Source organism: Triticum dicoccoides, chromosome 7A, assembly GCF_002162155.2.
Source record: "Triticum dicoccoides isolate Atlit2015 ecotype Zavitan chromosome 7A, WEW_v2.0, whole genome shotgun sequence".
In the NCBI taxonomy this organism is placed as follows: Eukaryota; Viridiplantae; Streptophyta; class Magnoliopsida; order Poales; family Poaceae; genus Triticum; species Triticum dicoccoides.
In genome coordinates, this window is record NC_041392.1 from 497,076,266 (window position 1) to 497,102,436 (window position 26,171).

A 26,171-nucleotide genomic window follows, 5' to 3' on the forward strand; every position below is an offset into this window, starting at 1 on the left:
ATGTAGCTCCCGCTTGCGCAGGGTCTGGGGAAGGGTCCGATCACTTTGGGTCTATTGTACGCAGCCTTTCCCTACATTTCTGCAAGAGGCTGTTTCCAGGACTTGAACCCGTGACCTCATGGTCACAAGGCAGCAGCTTTACCACTGCGCCAAGGCTCCCCTTCAGTATATTAAATTAATCAGTATATTAAATTAATTGTTCACGGCCTCAGGCTGCCAGATATCTTGTTTATATGCAGAATAAATGGATTATTTCCAGATGTGATGGCAATTTGTTTTATTCTAATTTACTTTGTTGGCTGGTGATTTTGTTTTTCTCTGTAGAGTTTTTTGTATCTAACTGGCAATTGGTTCTTCATGTTTGTACTGTTCTTTTGAAGAGTAGATCTGAATGATAATAACTTAATACATCAGTTACGGTTGCAAATATTTTTCTTCTTCAAAAAGACCAGTATCTGCAACCGTGGATGCATTTATGATGTATAGCATTCTTACATCTTCAGTGCAGTTTTTGTATGGGTCAGGATAACATAATGAGGTACTTATATTGTTTCTGTTTGTTACAGTCTTGAGGGTCCCATCATATTGAGGTGTCTATTTGGGCACCCCTTTGAATGTAGTCTTGCATTGAAATCCTCTGGCGATAGTTTGGATGAGAGTACAGTTTTAGTGAAGACTTTTGAGGAGAAAATATCCCGGGGCTATGATCATTTGTCAAATTCTGTTGGAAAGAGTCTTCTAAATCAGGTATACCTATCATTACCGAATTACATTTTTTTGTTAATCTCATGTTTCTCATGGTGACGTCATTAACAGGTTCAGAGTTCCATCACATTACTGTGCTCTATTCTTGAGAATGCTGGCCTATTAGAAGATTCAGTGCAGATGGTTCTTGAAGGCACTTACTTGCCATTTGGAGTGGTTCGTTCTGTTGTCATGACATCTCGTCTAATGCCATCCCTAGCCAGTGTGTCTGTGAATCATGAGTCTGTTCTCTTCTTTTCAAATGCTTGGAAGGTTATTGCTGATTCAGAAGAACCGGTTGAGGGTGAATTTTCGAAGAGGTTGGTGTGGGAGTTGCCCGATTCTTCTCTCGACAGACAGCTAATTGCTGGTCAATCTGCTAGCAGAAAACTGGCATTAGGAGAGGCTGCAAGTAGACGTATAAAAGACAATCAAGCACCTGAACCTACTGGACAGTTTGGTCGAAGTTTAAATACAACTAGCGTCTCTACAGGTCATGCACGCAGAGACACTTTCCGTCATCGGAAACCAAACACAAGTAGACCACCTTCAATGCATGTAGATGATTATGTTGCAAGAGAGAGGAACATAGATGGTGCAAGCAGTGCATCAAATATTGTAAATTCTACTCCGCGCGGAACACTCAGTGGAAGACCTCCATCTATTCATGTAGATGAATTTATGGCAAGGCAGAGGGAGCGTCAAAATCCTGTGCCAGCCCCATCTGGGGATGCACCCCAATTAAAGAGTCAGACGAGTTTGGATGACAATGTCCGTGCTAAGACGGAGAAACCGCAACAACCCAAGGCGGATCTTGATGACGATCAAGAAATTGATATAGTCTTTGACGAGGAATTGGAGTCAGATGACAAACTACCTTTTCCTCAACCGGATGATAATCTACAACCGCCTGTCATTGTTGGGGAAAATTCTCCAGGTCCAGTTGTTGAGGAGACAGAGGATCAGCAGAATGAAAAAAGTCCCTTTTCTCAGAGGAACGTACCTGTCTCAAAGAACAATGAGAGTCTTGGTGCTGACATATCTTCTCGGACAGCTATGCTTCCAGAAGCTAATGTTCCTTTGGAGCGAAAAGGTTCGGTTTCTAGCCCAGCCCCAGAGAAGAGTGCGTTCAGTGATCATGCTGATGAACCTGCATACTTTTCCTCTCATAACAAGCGTCCGGCAGAAGCACCTCTGCAACAATTGCGTCCTAATACTTATCAGAAGAGAAGTGCACATAAGTTGTCTGAGAGTTCTCTGTCATCTGGATCTCATGGACACGATCATAGGTTTTCCAGAAACCAACCACCTCTGCCACCAATGCCACTACCAACTTCTTCCATGCCTACACGAAGTCCTGAGTCAAGTCAAAGGAGGTCATCATCTTACAACGCAAGGGACAGCTCTAGGGATGGACCACCAGCTTACCCATCTAATTATCCTGTACAACCTTTTGAGGCTAGTATGCCTACTGCTTTTGTAGGGCTTCAGGTAATGGAAGACAGGTGTTTTCAAGCTCTATTTATGTCTCCATGTTGCTTTTTACTTGATGTTGCAATTTAGATTCTAAAATGTGAACTTCCATTTTCAGGCTCAAACTGAACATGCCCTAGCAAGCAACGGTACTTCATCATCGAATGCTCCTAATGCAGACGCCAATTTCTTGTGGAACAATTTTCCAGTAAATAGGGTCCCTATGGAGCACTTCAACTCTGGTTCATCTGCCCGACCAATGGCACCCCTTGCTCAACCTTATTCAACCCAACATTCTGCAATGAGCTCTGGCTCTCCTGCATCTCATCTGTATAATCAAGGCACTAGTGTTGTCCAGCCTAACCCGTCTTCATCTCTTATGAACGATGCAAATTTAGGCATAAATTCTGCGTCTGGCAGCGCAATTCTGTCCAATTTGTTGCCATCATTTGCATCACAATTTCTAATGGGTAGGCCTCCAATGTCTAGTCCATTCTTCGGAACATCTCTTCAACATGTTCAACTCTCATCTGGCCTTCCACAGAGTGGGTCCAATCCTCAGCCTTCTGTTTCTTCAATGCAAGCACGGCCACCTCCACCGCCACCACTACCTCAGCAGCCTCATCCATCCCAGACCCAGCAACATCTTGCTTCTCTTCAATGGCAGCAACACCAGGAGCAGCCTCAGTCGTATGCGCAAAATAGTATCCAGTCGCAGATGACTTCGCAGTTTCAGAACCAAGTTCCTGTTCCTCAGATGCAGTTTTACCCGAGTCAGCAGGACTTTGCGGCGCAAACGCTGAGACAAGCGGGTGAACAATCACAAGTTGCGAACCAGACTGCACAAGCAGATGGTTCATCTCAACAGCAGAAAGATTCGGAGATTGATCTGAGCCCCTTCTTCTCGTCTCCAGAAGCAATCCAGGTTATTTGAATTTCTACTTAAGCAACGTGCTAGAAAAATGGTCATTTGCCAATGTGTCTGACCACAGTTTTCCTTGTTATAGAGCCTTCTAAGCGATCGTGCGAAGCTTTGCCAACTTCTGGAGGCGAACCCAAAACTGATGCAGATGCTTCAGGTATATTTTGGTGCGCTGCTGCAGCAATAAGTTTGAACGCAATGGAGGCTGGATCTTCTATGGTCAAATGAAATCTCTACTCTGTCTTTGTCAAACAGGATCGCATTGGCGGCAGCAAATAGGAGGGTGGCGCCTAACTTTGGGTCTGCCTTTGGCTATGTTCTGTAGCGGCGATGGCTCTTCTAGTGAAAGAAGTGCATGCCTATGCCTATGTGCATCATTAATTATCCGTCGTTGTGTGTAATGTTAATGTTGTGACGTTAGTTTTAAATTTTGTAATCAATTTTGTCTGAGGCTACATGAATTCTCGCTGGTCATGATCAAGCTGCTGCTCTAGTTGGTCAGGCCGTTAGCCGTCCAGAATGCTGTTCGCTTGAATGCACAACTAGCCTGAGTATCAGGGCCAGTGTATTTGTCTTATGCTCGATCTCCCTTCCGGTATGCAGAGTTCCGTGAGATAAATCGGAAAGTCAATTTGGCTCCCGGAGCACATGCTCCCGGGATTTTTTTTCTCTAAATGATCAATATAAATTTTTTATGTGTACTTAGTCACATCTAAATGTAACCTGCAAATTTTGAGGCAAAAAGCTTAAGCATTTTTTCTTGTGAAAAAAAACAAATTGAACACAAAAGTTACCCCAAAATGCCATCCCAAATTTGTTTTCTTTTTTTTTTGCCGATGAAACACTGTTGTTCCATTTCGCATAAAAAATGTCATGCATGCTTGCAACACCAACACAAACATCTATAGAAAAAATCAGAATTTTTTGAAAACATTTAATAATTTTTGTGTTACTGTTCACCCGTGAGCACCCAAAACGCCAGCCCTCGTATGTTCTGACAAATTTTGTAAATTAGTTATATATCACAGGCCTGTGGACATGCTACCTAACAACCCTAAGGCTGGGAAAGTATCTAGTGCTTCCAGGCTTGGTGCTTTCGGTGCTCTAAATATCCGAAAAATATTTTTAAAATATTTAAAAAATTCTGAAAAAATGCAGCAGATCGACGGAACATCGATGTCTCTTGTCACAAAATTTCAAATCAAAATTTGAAACATTGCCCGAGATACAAAAATGACAAATTTTTGTACATAACATAAATTGGGCTTTAGTTTTGGCCCATTATCACATTGATGTCAAATTTGTCATTTTTGTATCTCGAGCAATGTTTCGATTTTTGATTTGAAATTTTGTGACAAGAGACATCGATGTTCCGTCGATGCGCTGCATTTTTTTTCAGAATTTTTTGAGCATTTTAAAAAATGTATTTCGCATCGGAGCACCGGGAGCACCCTAGGACTGGGAGCACTTGGATAGCCATAATGTACACGCATATGAAAATGTGAGTTGGTGGATTAGATCAATTTATTGGGCGTTAATATCCTGCATAGGAAAGCCATGCCCCATCCTCCTTGTAAGAGCATCTCCAACCGATGATGTAAAGACCACGGATGATGTATTTTAGGGCACCAAACAGTGAGTTTTGGGCACCCGTTTTATGTTTGAGCGCAGCGCAATAGATGATATAAACCCAAAGTTTCAAACATTCAAACTTGCAAACATCCAAACTACATCGATCACACTGCCATGGTCTAAACTTGCAAACATTTAAATTTTCAAACATAGTACGAGCGATTCCTAAATATCACTATCCTCGTCGTTGGACTCGACCTTGATCTGGGTGTCGGAATACTTATCCTTCTTGCGCCCCGCTTTCTAGTGCTCATGGTCCCCCTTTGAGAAGAACTCCGCCTCGTACTGCATGAGATGCGGATTTTTCCTCGCAAACTTTGCCATTGCCTCATTGCTCTTCCGGGTATCCAACCGCTCCAGGACGATGCGGGTGTTCCTCTTCGCCTTGTGGGACACAACGTTCATCCGCGGACGACGAACTCCATCGTTGCCTGGGATTTGATCTCCAGGAAGTTGAACTCATGATGAAGTCATCCGAGCCTCCAACATGCGATGCCAAAGGCTCGCGCGTCGACTTTCGTCGTCTCCGTCTCGAAGGTACCGAGCCAATGGCATTGGCCGTCGCACTACAACTCCGCATCGTAGTGGCCAGACTGCCACAGCCGAACGCCGTGGTAGCCAAACTTCACGACAACCTCCTCGGCGGCAGGCCTGTCGACAAGACGGTACGGGGTAGCTCGTGTTGGGGAATGTAGTAATGAAAAAAAAATCCTACGATCACGCAAGATCTATCTAGGAGATGCATAGCAACGAGAGGGGAGAGTGTGTCCGCGTACCCTCGTAGACCGAAAGCGGAAGCGTTTAGTAACGCGGTTGATGTAGTCGAACGTCTTCATGATCCAACCGATTCAAGTACTGAACGTACGGCACCTCCGTGTTCAGCACACGTTCAGCACGATGACGTCCCTCGAGCTCTTGATCCAGTTAAGGACGAGGGAGAGTTCCGTCAGCACGATGGCGTAATGTCGGTGGTGATGAAGTTACCGGCGCAGGGCTTCACCTAAGCACTACAACGATATGACCGAGGTGTTAAACTGTAGAGGGAGGGGGCACCGCACACGGCTAAGAGATTATCCGTTGTGCCTTTGGGGTGCCCCCCGCCTCCATATATAAAGGGGGGAGGAGGAGGTGGCCAGCCAAGGGGCGCGCGCCATGAGAGGAGTCCAACTAGGATTCCCAATCCTAGTTGGATTCCCTATCCTATTCCAAGAGGGGAAAGGAGGGAAGGAAGAGGGAGAGGGAAAGGAAAGAGGGGGCTGCGCCCCTCCCCCTAGTCCAATTCGGACTGCCCTTGGGGGGGATCCACCTTGTGGCCTTCCCTCTCCTACTCCCTTATGGCCCATTGGGGCCCATAACTTCCCCGAGGGGTTCCGGTAACCCCTCGGTTCCCCGATAAATATCCGAAACGTCCCAAAAGTTTTCCGATGTCCGAATACCTTCCTTCAATATATCAATCTTTACCTCTCAACCATTTCGAGACTTCTCGTTATGCCCGTGATCTCATCCGGGACTCCGAACAACTTTTGTCATCAAATCACATAACTCATAATACAAATTGTCATCGAAAGTTAAGTGTGCGGACCCTATGGGTTCGAGAACTATGTAGACATGACCGAGACACTTACTCATATTGCTCCTACATATTCTACGAAGATCTTCATCGGTCAAACCGCATAACAACATACGTTATTCCCTTTGTCATCAGTATGTTACTTGCCCGAGATTCAATCGTCGGTATCAGCATACCTAGTTCAATCTCGTTACCAGCAAGTCTCTTTACTCGTTCCGTAATGCATCATCCCGCAACTAACTCATTAGTCACATTGGTTGCAAGGCTTATAGTGATGTGCATTACTGAGAGGGCTCAGAGATACCTCTCCGATACTCGGAGTGACAAATCCTAATCTCGATCTATGCCAACTCAACAAACACCATCGGAGACACCTATAGAGCATCTTTATAATCACCTAGTTATGTGGTGACGTTTGATAGGACACAAAGTGTTCCTCTGGTATTCGGGAGTTGCATAATCTCATAGTTAGAGGAATATGTATAAGTCATGAAAAAAGCAATAGCAATAAAACTAAACGATCATTATGCTAAGCTAATGGATGGGTCTGGTCCATCACTTCATTCTCTAATGATGTGATCCCGTTCATCAAATGACAACACATGTCTATGGTTAGGAAACTTAACCAGCTTTGATTAACGAGCTAGTCTAGTAGAGGCATACCAGGGACACTCTGTTTGTCTATGTATTCACACATGTACTAAGTTTCCGGTTAATACAATTCTAGCATGAATAATAAACATTTATCATGATATAAGAAAATATAAATAACAACTTTATTATTGCCTTTAGGGCATATTTCCTTGAGTCTCCCACTTGCACTAGAGTCAATAATCTAGATTACATAGTAATAATTCTAACACCCATGGAGTCTTGGTGCTGATCATGTTTTGCTCGTGAGAGAGGCTTAGTCAACGGGTCTGCAACATTCAGATCCATATGTATCTTGCAAATCTCTATGTCTCCCTCCTTGACTTGATCACAGATGGAATTGAAGCGTCTCTTGATGTGTTTGGTTCTCTTGTGAAATCTGGATTCCTTCGCCAAGGCAATTGCTCCAGTATTGTCACAAAAGATTTTCATTGGACCCAATGCACTAGGTATTGCACCTAGATCGAATATGAACTCCTTCATCCTGACTCCTTCATTTGCTGCTTCCGAAGCAGCTATGTACTCCGCTTCACACGTAGATCCCGCCATGACGCTTTGCTTGGAACTGCACAAACTGACAGCTCCACCATTTAATATAAATACGTATCCAGTTTGTGACTTAGAGTCATCCGGATCAGTGTCAAAGCTTGCATCGACGTAACCATTTACGACAAGCTCTTTGTCACCTCCATAAATGAGAAACATATCCTTAGTCCTTTTCAGGTATTTCAGGATGTTCTTGACCGTTGTCTAGTGATCCACTCCTGGATTACTTTGGTACCTCCTTGCTAAACTTATAGCAAGGCACACATCAGGTCTGGTACACAGCATTGCATACATGATAGAATCTATGGCTGAGGCATAGGGAATGACTTTCATTTTCTCTCTATCTTATGCAGTGGTCGGGCATTGAGTCTGACTCAACTTCACACCTTGTAACACAAGCAAGAACCCTTTCTTTGACTGATCTATTTTGAACTTCTTCAAAACTTTATCAAGGTATGTGCTTTTTGAAAGTCCAATTAAGCGTCTTGATCTATCTCTATAGATCTTGATGCCCAATATATAAGCAGCTTCAGCGAGGTCTTTCATGGAAGAATTCTTATTCAAGTAACCTTTTATGCTATCCAGAAATTCTGTATTATTCCCAATCAATAGTATGTCATCCACATATAATATTAGAAATGCTACAGAGCTCCCACTCACTTTCTTGTAAATACAGGCTTCTCCAAAAGTCTGTATAAAACCATATGCTTTGATCACACTATCAAAGTGTATATTCCAACTCCGAGAGGCTTGCACCAGTCCATAAATGGATCCCTGGAGCTTGCACACCTTGTTAGCACCTTTAGGATCGACAAAAACCTTCTGGTTGCATCATATACAACTCTTCTTTAAAATATCCATTAAGGAATGCAGTTTTGACATCCATTTGTCAAATTTCATAATCATAAAATGCAGCAATTGCTAACATGATTCACACAGACTTAAGCATCGCTACAGGTAGAAGGTCTCATCGTAGTCAACTCCTTGAACTTGTCGAAAACCTTTTGCAATAAGTCGAGCTTTGTAGACAGTAACATTATCGCCAGCGTTAGTCTTCTTCTTGAAGATCCATTTATTATCTATGGCTTGCCGATAATCGGGCAAGTCAACCAAAGTCCACACTTTGTTCTCATACATGGATCCCATCTCATATTTCATGGCCTCAAGCCATTTCACGGAATCTAGGCTCATCACCGCTTCCTCATAGTTCGTAGGTTCATCATGGTCAAGTAACATGACCTCCATAACAGGATTACCATACCACTCTGGTGCAGATCGTACTCTGGTTGACCTACGAGGTTCGATAGTAACTTGATCTGAAGTTTCATGATCATCATCATTAGCTTCCTCACTAATTGGTGTAGGAATCACCGGAACTGATTTTTGTGATGAACTACTTTCCAATTCGAGAGAAGGTACAATTACCTCATCAAGTTCTACTTTCCTCCCACTCACTTCTTTCGAGAGAAACTCCTTCTCTAGAAAGGATCCATTCTTAGCAACGAATATCTTGCCTTCGGATCTGTGATAGAAGGTGTACCCAATAGTCTCCTTTGGGTATCCTATGAAGACACATTTCTCCGATTTGGGTTCGAGCTTATCAGGTTGAAGCTTTTTAACATAAGCATCGCAACCCCAAATTTTAAGAAATGACAGCTTAGGATTCTTGCCAAACCACAGTTCATATGGTGTCGTCTCAACGGATTTAGATGGTGCCCTATTTAACATGAATGCAACCGTCTCTAAAGCATAACCCCAAAATGATAGCGGTAAATCGGTAAGAGACATCATAGATCGCACCATATCTAATAAAGTACGGTTATGACGTTCGGACACACCATTACGATATGGTGTTCCAGGTGGCATGAGTTGCGAAACTATTCCATATTGTTTCAAATGAAGATCAAACTCATAACTCAAATATTCATCTCCACGATCAGATCGTAGAAACTTTATTTTCTTATTACGATGATTTTCCACTTCACTCTGAAATTCTTTGAACTTTTCAAATGTTTCAGACTTATGTTTCATTAAGTAGATATACTCATATCTATTCAAATCATCTGTGTAGGTCAGAAAATAACGATACCCGCCGCGAGCCTCAACACTCATCGGACTTCATACATCAGTATGTATTATTTCCAATAAGTCAGTTGCTCGCTCCATTGTTCCGGAGAACAGAGTCTTAGTCATCTTGCCCATGAGGCATGATTCACAAGCATCAAGTGATTCATAATCAAGTGATTCCAAAAGTCCATCAACATGGAGTTTCTTCATGCGCTTTACACCAATATGACATAAAGGGCAGTGCCACAAATAAGTTGCACTATCATTATTAACTTTGCATCTTTTGGCTTCAATATTATGAATATGTGTATCACTACAATCGAGATTCAACAAAAATAGACCACTCATCAAGGATGCATGACCATAAAAGATATTACTCATATAAATAGAACAACCATTATTATCTTATTTAAATGAATAACCGTCTCACATTAAACAAGATCCAGATATAATGTTCATGCTCAACGCTGGCACCAAATAACAATTATTTAGGTCTAAAACTAATCCCGATGGTAGATGTAGAGGTAGTGTGCCGACGGCGATCACATCGACTTTGGAACCATGTCCCACGCGCATCGTCACCTCGTCCTTAGCCAATCTTCATTTAATCCGTAGCCCCTGTTTCGAGTTGCAAATGTGAGCAACAGAACCAGTATCAGATACCCAGGCGCTACTATGAGCATTAGTAAGGTACACATCAATAACATGTATATCAAATATACCTTTCACTTTGCCATCCTTCTTATCCGCCAAATACTTGGGGCAGTTCCGCTTTCAGTGACCAGTCCCTTTGCAGTAGAAGCACTCAGTCTCAGGCTTAGGTCCAGACTTGGGTTTCTTCCCTTGAGCAACAACTGGCTTGCTGTTCTTCTTGAAGTTCCCCTTCTTCCCGTTTCCCTTTTTCTTGAAACTAGTGGTCTTATTTACCATCAACACTTGATGCTCCTTCTTGATTTCTATCTCTGAAACCTTTAGCATCGCGAAGAGCTCGGGAATTTTCTTTTCCATCCCTTACATATTATAGTTCATCATGAAGCCTTTATAGCTTGGTGGCAGTGATTGAAGAACTCTTTCTATTACACTATCATCAGGAAGATTAACTCCCAGTTGAGTCAAGTTGTTATGGTACCCAGACATTCTCGGTATGTGTTCACTGACAGAACTATTTTCCTCCATTTTGCAGCTGTAGAACTTGTTGGAGACTTCATATCTCTCAACTCGAGCATTTGCTTGAAATATTAACTTCAACTCCTGGAACATCTCATATGCTCCATGACGTTCAAAACATCTTTGAAATCCTAATTCTAAGCCGTAAAGCATGGCACACGTCCGGAGTTGCTCCTGCACTGGGTCTTGCACCTAGCGGTGCTTCCATGACGTAATTCTTTTGTGCAGCAATGAGGATAATCCTCAAGTTACGGACCCAGTCCGTGTAGTTCCTACCATCATCTTTCAACTTATCTTTCTCTAGGAACGCATTAAAATTCAAGTGAACGGTAGCACGGGCCATTGATCTATAACAACATAGATATGCAAAAACTACCAGGTACTAAGTTCATGATAAATTAAAGTTCAATTAATCATATTACTTAAGGACTCCCACTTAGATAGAAATCCCTCTAGTCATCTAAATGATCACGTGATCCATATCAACTAAACCATGTCCGGTCATCACGTGAGATGGAGTAGTTTTCAATGGTGAACATCACTATGTTGATCATATCTACTATATGATTCACGCTCGACCTTTCGGTCTTAGTGTTCCGAGGCCGTATCTGCATATGCTAGGCTCGTCAAGTTTAACCTGAGTATTCTGCACGTGCAAAACTGGTTTGCACCTGTTGTATGTGGATGTAGATCTTATCACACCCGATCATCAGTGGTGTCTCGGCACGATGAACTGTAGCAACGGTGCATACTCAGGGAGAACACTTGTACCTTGAAATTTAGTGAGGGATCATCTTATAATGCTATCGCCGTACTAAGCAAAATAAGATGCATAAAGGATAAACATCAAATGCAATCAAAATATGTGACATGATATGGCCATCATCATCTTGTGCCTTTGATCTCCATCTCCAAAGCACCGTCATGATCTCCATCATCACCGGCTTGACACCTTGATCTCCATCGTAGCATTGTTATCGTCTCGCCAACTATTGCTTCTACGACTATCGCTACTGCTTAGTGATAAAGTAAAGCAATTACATGGTGATTGCATTTCATACAATAAAGCGACAACCATAAGGCTCCTGCCAATTGCCGATAACTTTTACAAAACATGATCATCTCATACAAAAATTTATAGGTCATCACGTCTTGACCATATCACATCACAACATACCCTGCAAAAACAAGTTAGACGTCCTCTACTTTGTTGTTGCAAGTTTTACGTGGCTGTTACAAGCTTCTAGCAAGAACCGTTCTTACCTACGCATCAAAACCACAATGATTTTTCGGCAAGTGTGTTGTTTTAACCTTCAACAAGGACCGACCGTAGTCAAACTTGATTCAACTAAAGTTGGAGAAATAGACACCCGCCAGCCACCTGTATGCGAAGCACGTCGGTAGAACCAGTCTCATGAACGCGGTCATGTAATGTAGGTCCGGGCCACTTCATCCAACAATACCGCCGAATCAAAGTAAGACATTGGTGGTAAGCAATATGACTATTATCGCCCACAACTCTTTGTGTTCTACTCGTGCATATAACATCTACGCATAGACCTGACTTGGATGCCACTGTTGGGGAACGTAGTAATTCAAAAAAAATTCCTACGATCACGCAAGATCTATCTAGGAGATGCATAGCAATGAGAGGGGAGAGTGTGTCCACGTACCCTCGTAGACCGAAAGCGGAAACGTTTAGTAACGCGGTTGATGTAGTCGAACGTCTTCACGATCCAACCGATCCAAGTACCGAACGTACGGCACCTCCGTGTTCAGCACACGTTCAGCATGATGAAGTCCCTCGAGCTCTTGATCCAGTTGAGGACGAGGGAGAGTTACATCAGCACGATGGCGTAACGACGGTGATGATGAAGTTACCGGTGCAGGGCTTCTCCTAAGCACTACGACGATATGACCGAGGTGTTAAACTGTGGAGGGGGGCACCGCACACGGCTAAGAGATTGTCTGTTGTGCCTTTGGGGTGCCCCCCGCCTCCGTATATAAAGGGGGAGGAGAAGGTGGCCGGCCAAGGAGGGTGCGCCATGAGGGGAGTCCAACCAGGATTCCCAATCCTAGTTGGATTCCCTTTCCTATTCCAAGAGGGGGAAAGGAGGGAAGGAAGAAGGAGAGGGAAAGGAAAGAGGGGGCCGCACCCCCTCCCCTCCCCCTAGTCCAATTTGGACTGCCCTTGGGGGGGGGGGGTGGCACCACCTTGTGCCCTTCCCTCTCCTACTCCCTTATGGCCCATTAGGGCCCATAACTTCCCCGGGGGGTTTCGGTAACCCCTCGGTTCCCCGATAAATATTTGAAACATCCCGAAACCTTTCCGGTGTCCGAATACCTTCGTCCAATATAGCAATCTTTACCTCTCGACCATTTCGAGACTCCTCGTCATGTCCGTGATCTCATCTGGGACTCCGAACAAACTTCAATCATCAAATCACATAACTCATAATACAAATCGTTATCGAACGTTAAGCGTGCGGACCCTACGGGTTTGAGAACTACGTACACATGACTGAGACACATCTCCAGTCAATAACCAATAGCGGAACCTGGATGCTCATATTGGCTCCTACATATTCTACGAAGATCTTTATCGGTCAAACCGCATAACAACATACGTTATTCCCTTTGTCATCGGTATGTTACTTGCCCGAAATTCGATCGTCGGTATCATCATACCTAGTTCAATCTCGTTACCAGCAAGTCTCTTTACTCGTTCGGTAATGCATCATCCCGCAACTAACTCATTAGTCACATTGCTTGCAAGGCTTATAGTGATGTGCATTACCGAGAGGGCCCAAAGATACCTCTCCGATACTCGGAGTGATAAATCCTAATCTCGATCTATGCCAACTCAACAAACACCATCGGAGACACCTGTAGAGCATCTTTATAATCACCCAATTACGCTATGACGTTTGATAGCACACAAAGTGTTCCTCCGGTATTCGGGAGTTGCATAATCTCATAGTCAGAGGAATATGCATAAGTCATGAAGAAAGCAATAGCAATAAAACTAAACGATCATTATGCTCAGCTAACGGGTGGGTCTTGTCCATCACATCATTCTCTAATGATGTGATCTCGTTCATCAAATGGCAACACATGTCTATGGTTATGAAACTTAACCATCTTTGTTTAACGAGCTAGTCAAGTAGAGGCATACTAGGAACACTCTGTTTTGTCTATGTATTCACACATGTACTAAGTTTTCTGTTAATACAATTCTAGCATGAATAATAAACATTTTATCATGATATAAGGAAATATAAATAACAACTTTATTATTGCCTTTAGGGCATATTTCCTTCAGCTCGGTCTGGTGGTGGGACATCGAATAGCTCGGTGCGGTGTGTGGCAACAACGGGCGATGGTGAATCCGGCGACGGGACGACGCGACGGTCCGATTTGGGCGATGTGGCGGTTGTCGATTTGGATGGATTCGACCGCGGCGCCAACAAGAAGGGGGAGGCGGCTGGAGGGTGAGGAAATTTCACTCGGCAGTTGTCATGCACGCGGTTGCGGGGAGGCTGTGATTTATGTTTATGGCCGCGCGGCGATGTAAATTTACATCACTTGGAGGGGTTTTTTGGGCTGCAAAACTGGGACCACATAACTTTACATTTAGGGCATTTGTTGGAGAAACAAATTTGAACCCAAATGCCCTAAATCAGTTTTTTGGGCAGCTGATGTAAATACATCATCTGTTGGAGATGCTTGAAGTTGGACAATTTGAAACGAAAATGTACACGTATTCCTTTACAAGAGCATCCCACCACTCATTCTTCTTAGTATCTTAATATAAAAAAGGGCCAAGCTTTGGTCACCAGGGTGCAAAGTTAGGGACAACTATATTTTCTTTATTTTCTTTTGCAGCGGAGGGACACTTCTAGTTGTAAGAGGGTCTTTGTAACACAAACTTTATTCTCTTCTTAATTAATGAATGAGACAAAGCTAATGTCTGTGTTATTTAAAAAAAAACTGCAAAATCTGTCGTCCTTACAATTCAATTTAACTGTCATGCGTAAGTAGGCTTTGTAAATTTCAACAAATCCATGGTTATCTATTATTACTCCATCATGTGGGATATACTATCCTGCCCTAGCAAAGCTAACAAGACAGGTTACTAGTTGCCCTTCTTCGCCGACATTGTGGCCCGAGCTCCCATTCATCATTCCATGGATCAAATCCATGACGAGGACGCCCGTTGTTGGGGTCGACTTCTTACTTTGTCAGAACCAACCCCGTGGGGTCGTAGGAGGATGGTTGTACTTTCAGCTCACGAGGTATCAAACTATATGTTTGGCATTTATGTGTCTAGTAAAGACAGAATGTTTTCTCAGTAGAAGACGATGTTTTCGCTAATAGTGGGACGCCCATGATGACTTTGTCAATCTTAATACCCTTCAGATCAGTCTCTCGGACGTGTCAATCTTAATACCCTTCGGATCAGTCTCTCGGACATGCTCACACGGGTTAGGCGAGCGTGCATGTGTTCATAGTAGCGGGTGTCTGTATCACGTTTCTCAAAAAATAAAAATAAATCTTAGCCTGTTGGCAGTGGACCATCCGGTTCACCCCTCTCATATGATCATGCTCACGCTCACAACTTGGATCTAGGAGCATCACAATGCCGCTGTCTTAGACATCAAATATTCTGTAGATCAGGCAAGACGAGAACTAGGCCTGAACAAACACATCTGATCTGATCATAGAGAGCCATACCACACGCTACATTTTCCAGAAACTACTACGTTCTGCTCCAGAATATCTAACTAAATCCAGCACACAAGCAAGTTCCATCAAACCAGAGTCCCTTCTCCCTCGTCATGCGTAGCCAGCCATGCCGACATTGGCGGTGGCCTTGTTGGTCTTTTTGGCGGCCTGGCGCGTCGATTTCGTGTAGTACATGTAGAAGTACACGTTCAGGGTCATGGTGAGCACCACAAAGACCGCCCCCGAGATGAACACCCCTTTCCGGAGCGAGTCGCAGGTCCAGCTCCCTGCGTATATCATGTGCCTGTACTTGGTGTGGTACGCGTTCTTTGTCGCCCCGGCGATCAGGCAGGACTCGGCGATTATGAATGTGATCCTGATGATGTGCACGTAAATGCTCGTTACATATTAAAGGGTAACATAACTTGGGCAGTGAAAGAAAAGAATTGTTTTCTGTGGGCATAGGAATTACCATGAAGAAACAAAGTAGATAATGGACCAGGCTCTGCTTCCACCAGGTGCGAGCGGTTGGCCAAAGCACATGCACTTTGTAACTCCCATAAGGAGTGATTGGCCCGAGAGGAGAAACAGGAAGGCGCCGACACCATAGCCGGTAGAAATATCGGAGTCATAAGTGCAATATGTGGAGTTGTTGATGTCTGTGACTATCGAACCCTGTTGTGACAAGAAAGTAAGTGATAAGTTATTCATGACCAGCAGAAGTATAGAACAGGCAGAATCTAATCAAGGGCGAAATAGACCAGGATGCTGCAACCAAACATCCAGGTCATTTACCTCGCATAAAGCTTGCTAAAAATAATTGAAACTCTTGCTGTAACTGACATAGTTAGCTGCCAATGGTTATCGGTTGTCGATAAGAAGAATTGACATGTAAATAAAAACAGAAACACTTCGACTATTTGGTATCACCAAATGAAAAAAAAAAACTGTTCAAAGTTAACTACTACTGATAAGATTATCAGCTGATTATATGTACAGAAAGTATCTGTCATGCCACTGCGGTAGCGGAAGATCAATCTGCCATTCAAGTCCAGCCCGTTTCCTCTCCACCATGATCCACGGATTAGCTCCTCCATGGGCCAAATAAGAAATCTTCTTAAGGTAGATGCCCTTGAATATGGTGGACTAGACCTCACAAAGCCTCGGCTAATATATACACTTCATTTCAATACAGAAGAATCTATGTTTGAACCAATGATTGTAGCTGAGATGAGCAGATTGACTACTACCTTCTAGATTAACATTAAGGATGAGATGGGTAGAGTTCTTCCTACGTGGACAGTGAGCTGTTTGATTTGCAGGTTTGCATCCCACATGATTTTTTCCAACTGATTCATTTGCACTACAGTCATAAGAATTTTCCAATTACCTCGACCCTTTTGGGCAGGTTCCTTTTTTTTAGAACAAAGATCATTTAAAATGATCAAACACCCGGATTACATTCAGCTTGTGAAAGATCTCTGAATTCACTAGGTTCCTTTATTTTTCCGAGGCCGCAATCGAACAACTTTTGGTGCAAATTCAATCATGCAGAATTCAAGTGGGCATGATATTGCACCTAAATGTTCCCTATTATCGCGTTACTGGAAATCAAAGACGCCAAATATATAGAAACCAAACTTGTTTAGAGATGGGACGATTTGGGTTCAAATCTTTACAGCCTGAACGAAATACAAGTACGTACAAAAAGTTCCCAAAGCAATCCAATCCACATCACCCAAACAGTAAGTATAGCTTAGAATTTCCTGCGTTTCTCACCGGAGCAGTGAACGGTTGAACCTGAACGCTCGTAGCCGAGCAAATACTAGTAACTCGTGCTGGATGAGAAACTTGATTTTTTTTCAAAAGAAATAAACAGCAGTTTTTAATGACTATATCGACAAATCTGGGCTGGGCTCGCCCGCTTCCGATACACCCCATTTATCGCCAAACCCAGATAGATATGTGCTCAAACAAAATCTAATCGAACTTTTCTCCACCAACCAACCGACGGCAGGAATGCCCTACGCAAGAACCCTCGGTGGTTCAGACAGAATCGCAGATGATCTACGCCCGGGCTCTCGGGATCCCTCCGATCCAGAGACGCGCGGCGGCCGGGGGCACTTGCAGGAAGAGAGAAGGACGCGTACAGTACCGTGCTGCGGCGGCGCTCTGCGGCGATGGCGAAGCCGAAGGCGGTGAGGCAGAGGGCGATCACCAGAATGTGCACCAGCAGAGAGCTCCAGCTCCTCGTCTCCCCCATCTCCCGTTCGCTCTAGCGTCTCCCCGCTCTGGAGCCCGGATGCTGTGAGAGTGAGAGTGGGAACGAGGGGGCCGCCGCCGCCTGGGGATGGGGAAAGAAGGCGAAGTGTGAGTGAGTGAGTGTGAGTGTGAAGAGGAGCGGGGAGTGGAGGACTGATGAAAGGGGCGGTCTGGCGGGCCCACGTCCGCAAAGGAGAGAAGGAAACTGCGAGGAATCCGCCGAGTGGAGTGGGAATCGAACAAATAAAGAGACAGGGGTCTGGTCTTGGGGAGGGAGGGAGCCCACACCTCGTCTTTTCGTGCCACCGGTTTGGGGTTTGGGACGCTCACTCGAAATGACGATACTGCCCTTCACCAATCATGGAGCTGCTTGATCGGTCGGGAGTGAATTTGTAGCACGCACAAGGGCGATGACGTGTAAATTATGGGCTGTTGGTCTAAATCAAGATTTTTTTTTGAGGATCGGTCTGAATCAAGATTTGAAAAATCGTTTTCACATAGAGCCTTTTGGTCTTGTATATCTGGGTATAATGCAACTGTAAATCGAGTCGGTATACCTGTCCTTATGGGGCCATGTAAGGTAGTCTAACATGGGTTTACTAAATCTAACATAGACAAGTAGCAGAGGTGAGCAGTGGCGGAGCCAGAAAAAATCGATCGAGGGGGCCAAGTGATGGTGAATCAGATTGGGGAGGGCCAAACCATTGAAAGAGAGGCATTTAGCAGCAACTAATGACTAAATTTACACTGTTCACAAGCAAATTATCAACAAATCTTGGATGTTAGGGGGGCCAGGGCCCCTGCTGGCACCCCTGTCTCCGCCACTGGAGGTGAGCAAAACGATTCATTCCGATCATTCCTTATGCTCTTCTTGTTCCTTGTTGTATCTTCTTCTAGTCCCCTCTCGTCTTACAAGAACAACCATCCTCAAGCAAGATTTCTTCCGGTTCTTATTATTCCCATCGACTTAAGTGCGTCATGATAGCAACAATAGTAGTAGAGTTGTATCCGAAAATTTTGCTAACAAGGTTTGTTGTTCTTGTATTTCTTGTCCGTAGCTATTTGTATTTGAAGAGATCTTTAAAGTGATATACTTGTTAAATCTCATCGTTGATGTTTTTGTTGTGGCTATATATCATTTTACTGGCTTGTTCAGTTTGTAATACCTATTTGTTGGACATATTAATTCTCTGTGCGATGAAATATTACTATGTTGAGACTTATGGATGCACTGTTTGACTGATGCACTGTATTTTCCTGATGTTTATTTCTATGTACTCAAGTGTGCCAAATCACTAGACATAAATCAGAATATCTAGTTGTATGTTATGAGATGTTATCTTAGATGACGTGCATCACTAATATATAGCTCTCCATGGTAGAACATTTCGAAAAATAAACACTGCCAATTAAGCAACACAACATGGTTTCGTAGCGTGCATCACAAAGAACCCAACATATGAAGTCATGAAGCCAATTAAGCAACACAAAATGGTTTCTGTACCGTTGGGCCCCTTACCTACTGTCATGTATTGGTCAATTAAATTAACAGGGTAATTACTCAAACATGGGGACGACAATCATCATGTTGAAAATCATGACAGGCTTGGATTGCAGATTCAAGTAATACAAGTAGTGATCCACAAGAGTTGGTATTACATATTTCTAGCGGCAGACATTTAAATATAGAGAATTAATATGAAAACTCCTACCTACTCCTTTTTGCACGGGCGGCTTGGGTAGGTGAATTCCTCGGTCACTTCTGTTAGCCACACGAGAGGGTCTTTGGTGGCCATGCCCATAGCGGACATTATCTCCGGTAGCTCCTCCGTGTTGGCTTTGTTGAATGTGTGCTCCTCTGCTTCCTCCTCGGCTCTCCATGCCTCTGTCGCTAGGATCATCTCTTTGTCTGACTAGACAACATAGGTTGCGATCTTCTCAGTGGCATCCTGCTCCTTGTCTTCCCGCGCGAGGGCGGAATGCTATCGTCAAAGTTGCCTTCTTTGAAGGCGTACTTCTTTGCTTCGGCTTTGACTGCTTCCGCCTCTAGGATTGTTTTTTCTCCAATGAGACACCGTGAGATACAATATTTTTGGTGTTGTCCTCCTCCGTTTTAGAGAAAAGGCATGAAGCTCGATTTCAAATTAATGAAGCCATCAACCGGCTAGGATACATAGGAGCTGATTACGATTACAAGGCCAAAGCTTGACAAAAAACTGAAAGATACATGTAGGTCGTGCTTGAGACCAGGAGCTACATGTAGCACACGGACAAATGCCAATGCCCACACTATGGAAACAGAGTCAAGCCACCGGAACGCCCAATGCAGCAAGAACAGCAGAGCAGAGGCCAACCGGACACACCAAAGGACGGAGATGGGAGAGGCTGAACCGCATGAAGAAACATTCGACTCCGTCGTCGACCTAAGGGAGCCAATGTTGGAGAGAGATCACAGTCACCTCTTCGTCCATGCCGTGCCACTACACGAGGACGTCTTACACCGGCCAACGACCCACGAGGGCACCAGACAGAATCCGTTGAAGGATTGCGGGCTAGCCAACTTGCCTCCCACGCCACCGACGGCCAAGAGAGCAACGCGCCATCGCTGCCACCACCCACCAAACACCACAGCCGCCACCTTCGCCCAACCCTAGAATGACGCCTCCAAGGAGGACCATGCCGCTGAAATGCCATCGTCGTTCGACCCAAAAGGCCAAGGTTTTCACCTGGGAGCACGGGGAAGGAAGAGGGGTGGCAGGATCCAGATGCTCAACGTGCCCATAAGAGGGGACTAGCGCAGGGGCGCCGACGCGAAGTAGATCAGGGGTTTCCCCCGATTCGGAGCTCCTGCCAGCCCACACCCAATAGCCAGATCTGGTCGGATGGGCTGCAACAAGGGGAGGGGCCAGGATCCAGATTCGGCGGAGCCACCGGATCCTCTCGCAGCCACAAAGGGCCTTTGCCACCCACACGGTCGGAAGGGACAACCAGCTCTCGCGGTGCCATCCACCAGCAAGATCCGTGTCGCCATCTTCACCCCGGGCCGCCCCCCGACTTTCGGAGCTCCCTACGATGAGACAGGGCTGCCAAGCCTCACCGCCACCTTCATCGGAGGCCGCATGCTACTTCTGAACTGCGTTGGGATTTCCCGAAAGAGGAGAGGATGATGCAGTACAATAGAGATAAGTATTTCCATCAGTTAAGAACCAAGATTATCGATCCAATAAGAGAACCAAACAACACCTCGTTAGCAGCACCTGCACACAAACAACAAATCATTGCAACTCAATGCGAAAAAGGGGTTGTCAATCCATCGACGGTTACGAGCAAGATTAAACTGTATGGTCTATGGTGATAGATAGACAGATCAAACAAAAATATAAAATGAAATAAACAAAGGAAAAAACACGGCAATGTATTTTTGGTTTTAATATATGATAAAAGTAGACCCGGGGCCATAGTTTTCACTAGAGGCTTCTCTCTTGAAAATATCATATGGTGGGTAAACAAATTACTGTTGGGCAATTGATAGAAAAGCAAATAATTATGACGATATCCAAGGTAATGATCATATATAGGCATCACGTCCGAGAAAAGTAGACCAAAATGATTCTGCATCTACTACTATTACTCCACACATCGATCGCTATCCAGCATGCATCTAGAGTACTAAGTTCATAAAGAACAGAGTAACGCCTTAAGCAAGACGACATGATGTAGACAAAGTAAACTCACATATGAATAAACCCCATATTTTTATCCTTAATAGCAATGATACAATACGTGTCATGTCCCCTTCTGCCACTGGGATTGAGCATGACAAGATCGAACCCATTACAAAGCACCTCTCCCATTGAAGATAAATCAATCTAGTTGGCCAAACCAAATCAATAGATCGAAGAGAAATATGAAGCTATAGTAATCATGCATAAAAGATTTCGGAGAAAACTCAAATAATATTCATGGATAGATCTGATCATAAACTCACAATTTATCGGATTGCAACAAACACATCGCAAAAAGTTATTAAATCAAATAGATCTCCAAGAACATCAAGGAGAACATTGTATTGAGGATCAAAGAGAGAGAAGAAGCCATCTAGCTATTAACTATGGACCCGTAGGTCTGCGGTAAACTACTCATGCATCATTGGGAGGATAGTAAGGTTGATGTAGAGCCCCTCTGTGATAGATTCCCCCTCCTGCAGAGTACCGAAGACGGCCTCCAGATGGGATCTCGTGGTTCTGGAACTTGCGGCGGCAGAAAAAGTATTTCGGGTGGCTCTCTAATGTCAGGTGAATACTGGAGTATTTATAGAGGTGGAATTAGGGTTGGAGGTGCCACGAGGGGCCCACAAGACTAGGGGCGCCCCCCTGGAGTGCCCCCTAGGGCTTGTCGCTTCCTCGTGGCTCTTTCGACCTTCCCCCGAACCTTCTAGGGTCTCTTATGGTCCAGAAAAAATTAATCCAAAGTTCTCCATTTGGACTCTTTTTGATATTCATTTCCCGAAAAGCCAAAAGCATGCAAAAAATAGCAACTGACACCAACACTAAGTTAATAGGTTAGTCCCCAAAAATGATATATAATGACATATAAAACATCCAAGATTGATACTATAATAGCATGGAACAATCAAAAATTATAGATACGTTGGAGACATATCAAGCATCCCCAAGCTTAATTCCTGCTCATCCTCGAGTAGGGTAAATGATAAAAATAGATTTTTTGATGTGGAATGCTACCTATCACATTCATCATATAATCTTTTCTTTTGTAGCATGGATATTTGGACTTGAGTGATTCACAGCAATAGTCTATAGTTTGACATGAAAACATAAATACTCAAGTATACCAACAAGCAACCATGTCTTTCAAAATATCAATGCTAAAGAAAGTTATCCCTAGCCAATTATGCTCAGTCATTGATCCATTCATGAAACACACTCAACATTAGCTACATTCAATGCACAAGTATGACAACAATGCTCTCTAGTTGGTGCTTTGTAAGAGAAGATGGAAAATAAAAAAAATAAAAAATGCATAAAAGTAAATAGACAGGCCCTTCGCAGAGGGAAGCAGAGATTTACAAAGGTGCTAGAGCTCAAAGTTAAAATAGAGATAAAATTGTTTTTGAGATAGGCATGCTTTTCCTATCAACGAAAACGACTGAGAATTCCCAATATCTTCCATGCTAGACACATTATAGGCAGATCCCAAACAGAAAATAAAGTTTATTTTCTTCCCACCATTCTTTCACAATCCATGGCTAGCTGTATCCATGGGTGCCTTCCATACCAACACTTTCCAATGAATTTATTATTATTATTTTTTCATTTCAGGACCGGGCATCCCTATTACCTTGCCACTCTCTCGTGTAATGACAAGTGAATAAACACTCATCGTGAGAATAACACACCTACCATGGAAAATATTGGCCACCCCTGCCGCTTCATGAGCGGTACGGGCACACAAAACAGATTTTTTGAATTATTAGAGTTGGCACATGCAAATTTACTTAGAACGACATGTAAATACCGCACATCACTGGTATAGCGAGCTGCTATACAAACGGTTTTTAACCCTTTCCGTGACAGCATTTTAAACTATCGCCCTGCTTGTGTGGGCGGTAGGGGGGTCCTTCTCACACAACCTAGAAACCGTCGAGGATAGGCCCTCCGGTCACACACACTAGGCAAAATGAGCTCATGTGCGATCGGGCTAGCCATCACATACAATTATACATGCCCAATCGTTTTCGTTTGTAAGTACATCTCACATAGTGAATCCCATAGAAATGTTTCCCTTCGTATGTACATCCCACACAGTTAATCCAAGGAATACATTTCCATTCTTATGTACATCCCACACATTCAATCCAAGAAGAACATTTCCGTTTGTATGTACATCCCACACGATGAACCCCAAACAAACATTTCCATTCACACATACATCACACACAATTTCCCCATCAAATCGCTTGTGATAGCATTGCCATTGCAGACGATATTAACAATTTATCATTTGTGTTATTGAATGCATCATGCACGGTGCGTAGAAGAAACCATGTGGCATAGGCTGTCCATCACACACACTTTTTATGTGGAAAACATTTGCGCAAGGTGGCCTAACGCAAACAATTTTCAAGAGAAAGTCGTGTGTGATTGTTCATTGATCCAACATGTCTTCTTCCTAGAAACTGTGTGGGTTGTCTGAGGTCATCGCCCATGGTGTTGTCTCAATAACCATTTGCAATAGAAAAACCCAATACACAGGCTAATTAGCCTAGTATTGATAATCCATTTATTAATCAAAGTGACATTTCATATTAAGCACACAATATATTTCATTTTTGTATTACGGAACCAGGATTTCATAATTGAAATACATCAGAGTAGAACATCATATAGCTTCAGCACTCAATTACACCATATAGGCTACCCCATTACACAACTACACCAGCACCAAGTTTCACATTCAACATCTATAACCTTTGAAAATTAGCATCATAGATGGTAGATAGATAGATGAACCTCATCTGGAAAACTGCTGAAGCGGAAGGGGAATATTGAGCCTTCATCGATGTTAAAGGTCCTTGCAACTTTAGGCCAGTGCATGTGGATGATTGACTGTCCATCCTTCGTCCTCTTGAGGAAGACTTCAATATTGCACCGTGAGTGTTGTATGAATACCTTCCTCGCCTCCTAACCATACAGGTGGTCTGAGAGAAAATTGATACATCCACTTTGCATCATGATTACCTACTATTATTTATAATGTTTTTATGCATAATAATGCTTTTTGGAGTAATTCTAATGCCTTTTCTCTCATAATATGCACGGTTCACACAAAGAGGGAGAATACCGACAGCTGGAATTCTGGACCTGAAAAAGCTACATCAGGCCACCTATTCTTCACAACTCCAAATGAGCTGAAACTTCATGGAGAATTTTTATTGAATATATAAGAACTTTTGGAGCAAATAACCACTAGGTGGGCACAACCCACCTGGGCGTGCCCTGGTGGGTTGTGCCCTCCTCACCCCACCTTCGGTGCCCCTCTTCTGGTATATAAGTCATTTTTACCTAGAAAAAATAAAGGGAGGACTTTCGGGATGAAGCGCCGCCGTCTCGAGGCGAAACTTGGACAGGAGCACTTTTGCCCTCCGGCGGAGCGATTCCGCCGGGGAAACTTCCCTCCCGGAGGGGGAAATCATCGTTATCATCATCACCAACAACTGTCCCATCTTGGGGAGGGCAATCTCCATCAACATCTTCAACAACACCATCTCCTCTCAAACCCTAGTTCATCTCTTGTGTTCAATCTTTGTACCAGAACCTTAGATTGGTGCTTGTGGGTGACTAGTAGTGTTGATTACATCTTGTAGTTGATTACTATATGGTTTATTTGGTGTAAGATTATATGTTCAGATCCATTATGCTATTTAATACCCCTCTGATCTTGAGCATGATTATCATTTGTGAGCAGTTACTTTTGTTCTTGAGGTCACGTGAGAAATCTTGTTGCAAGTAATCATGTGAACTTGATATGTGTTCGATATTTTGATGGTATGTATGTTGTGATTCCCTTAGTGGTGTCATGTGAACATCGACTACATGGCACTTCACCTTATTAGGGCCTAGGGAATGCATTGTGGATTAGTTATTAGATGATGGGTTTCGGGAGTGACAGAAGCTTAAACCCTAGTTTATGCGCTACTTCGTAAGGGACTGATTTGGATCCAAAAGTTTAATGCTATGGTTAGATTTTATCTTAATACTTTTCTGGTAGTTGCGGATGCTTGCGAGGGGGTTAATCATAAGTAGGAGGTTCGTTCAAGTAAGAATAGCACCTAAGCACAGCTCCACCCACATATCAAATTATCGAAGTAGCGAACATGAATCAAACCAACATGATGAAAGTGATTAGATGAAATTCCTGTGTACCCTCAAGAACGCTTTGCTTACCATAAGAGACCGTTTTGGTCTGTCGTTTGCCTCAAAAGGATTGGGCTACCTTGCTGCACTTTTGTTACCATTACCATTACTTGCTCGTTACAAATTATCTTGCTATCAAACTACTCGTTACTTATAATTTAGTTGCTTGCAGAGAATACCTTGCTGAAAATTACTTGTTATTTTGTTCGGCTCCTCATTAGGTTCGACACTCTTACTTATCGAAAGGACTATGATTGATCCCCTATACTTGTGGGTCATCAAGGTTCTTTTCTGACACCGTTTCCAGGGAGTGAAGCGCTCTTGATAAGTGGAAATCGGTAAGGAAAAATTATTACTACGTGCTGAAATTTATTGTCACTTGTTACTATGGAGAACAATCCTTTGAGGGGTTTGTTCGGGGTATCTTCACCTCGACCGGAACCACAATTAGTTGCCCCTCAACCTTCTGCACCTACTG

At 43.5% G+C, this 26,171-nt stretch overlaps 2 protein-coding genes across 2 annotated transcripts in view; one reads left to right on the forward strand and one right to left on the reverse strand.

The window, feature by feature from the left end:
• LOC119328680 (protein virilizer homolog) overlaps nucleotides 1–3,723 on the forward strand; it is a 16,579-nt gene extending 12,856 nt beyond the window's left edge. The window contains exons 24-28 of the mRNA XM_037601659.1: nucleotides 567–747; nucleotides 817–2,235; nucleotides 2,336–3,142; nucleotides 3,225–3,296; nucleotides 3,395–3,723. Of these exons, the coding sequence (XP_037457556.1) occupies nucleotides 567–747; nucleotides 817–2,235; nucleotides 2,336–3,142; nucleotides 3,225–3,296; nucleotides 3,395–3,418 (2,503 nt within the window). The 3' untranslated portion in view covers nucleotides 3,419–3,723. The remainder of the gene's footprint in view (nucleotides 1–566; nucleotides 748–816; nucleotides 2,236–2,335; nucleotides 3,143–3,224; nucleotides 3,297–3,394) is intronic.
• An 11,589-nt stretch (nucleotides 3,724–15,312) lies between these two features.
• LOC119329115 lies at nucleotides 15,313–17,978 on the reverse strand. The gene is made up of 3 exons (XM_037602114.1): nucleotides 17,653–17,978; nucleotides 15,970–16,172; nucleotides 15,313–15,873 (listed from the first exon to the last, which is right to left on the reverse strand). The coding sequence occupies exons 1-3, from the start codon at nucleotides 17,758–17,760 to the stop codon at nucleotides 15,609–15,611; spliced, it is 576 nt and encodes a 191-aa protein (XP_037458011.1). The 5' UTR covers nucleotides 17,761–17,978; the 3' UTR covers nucleotides 15,313–15,608.
• Nucleotides 17,979–26,171: the final 8,193 nt, after the last annotated feature.

Bases quoted from the DNA above. Each gene is read 5' to 3' on its own strand.
- LOC119329115 (XM_037602114.1), bottom strand. From the start codon at position 17,760: ATGGGGGAGACGAGGAGCTGGAGCTCTCTGCTGGTGCACATTCTGGTG. The intron at 16,173-17,652 runs GTACTGTACGCG...TTGTCACAACAG, and splicing joins CAGAGCGCCGCCGCAGCACG to GGTTCGATAGTCACAGACAT. The intron at 15,874-15,969 runs GTAATTCCTATG...GCACATCATCAG, and splicing joins ATCTACTTTGTTTCTTCATG to GATCACATTCATAATCGCCG.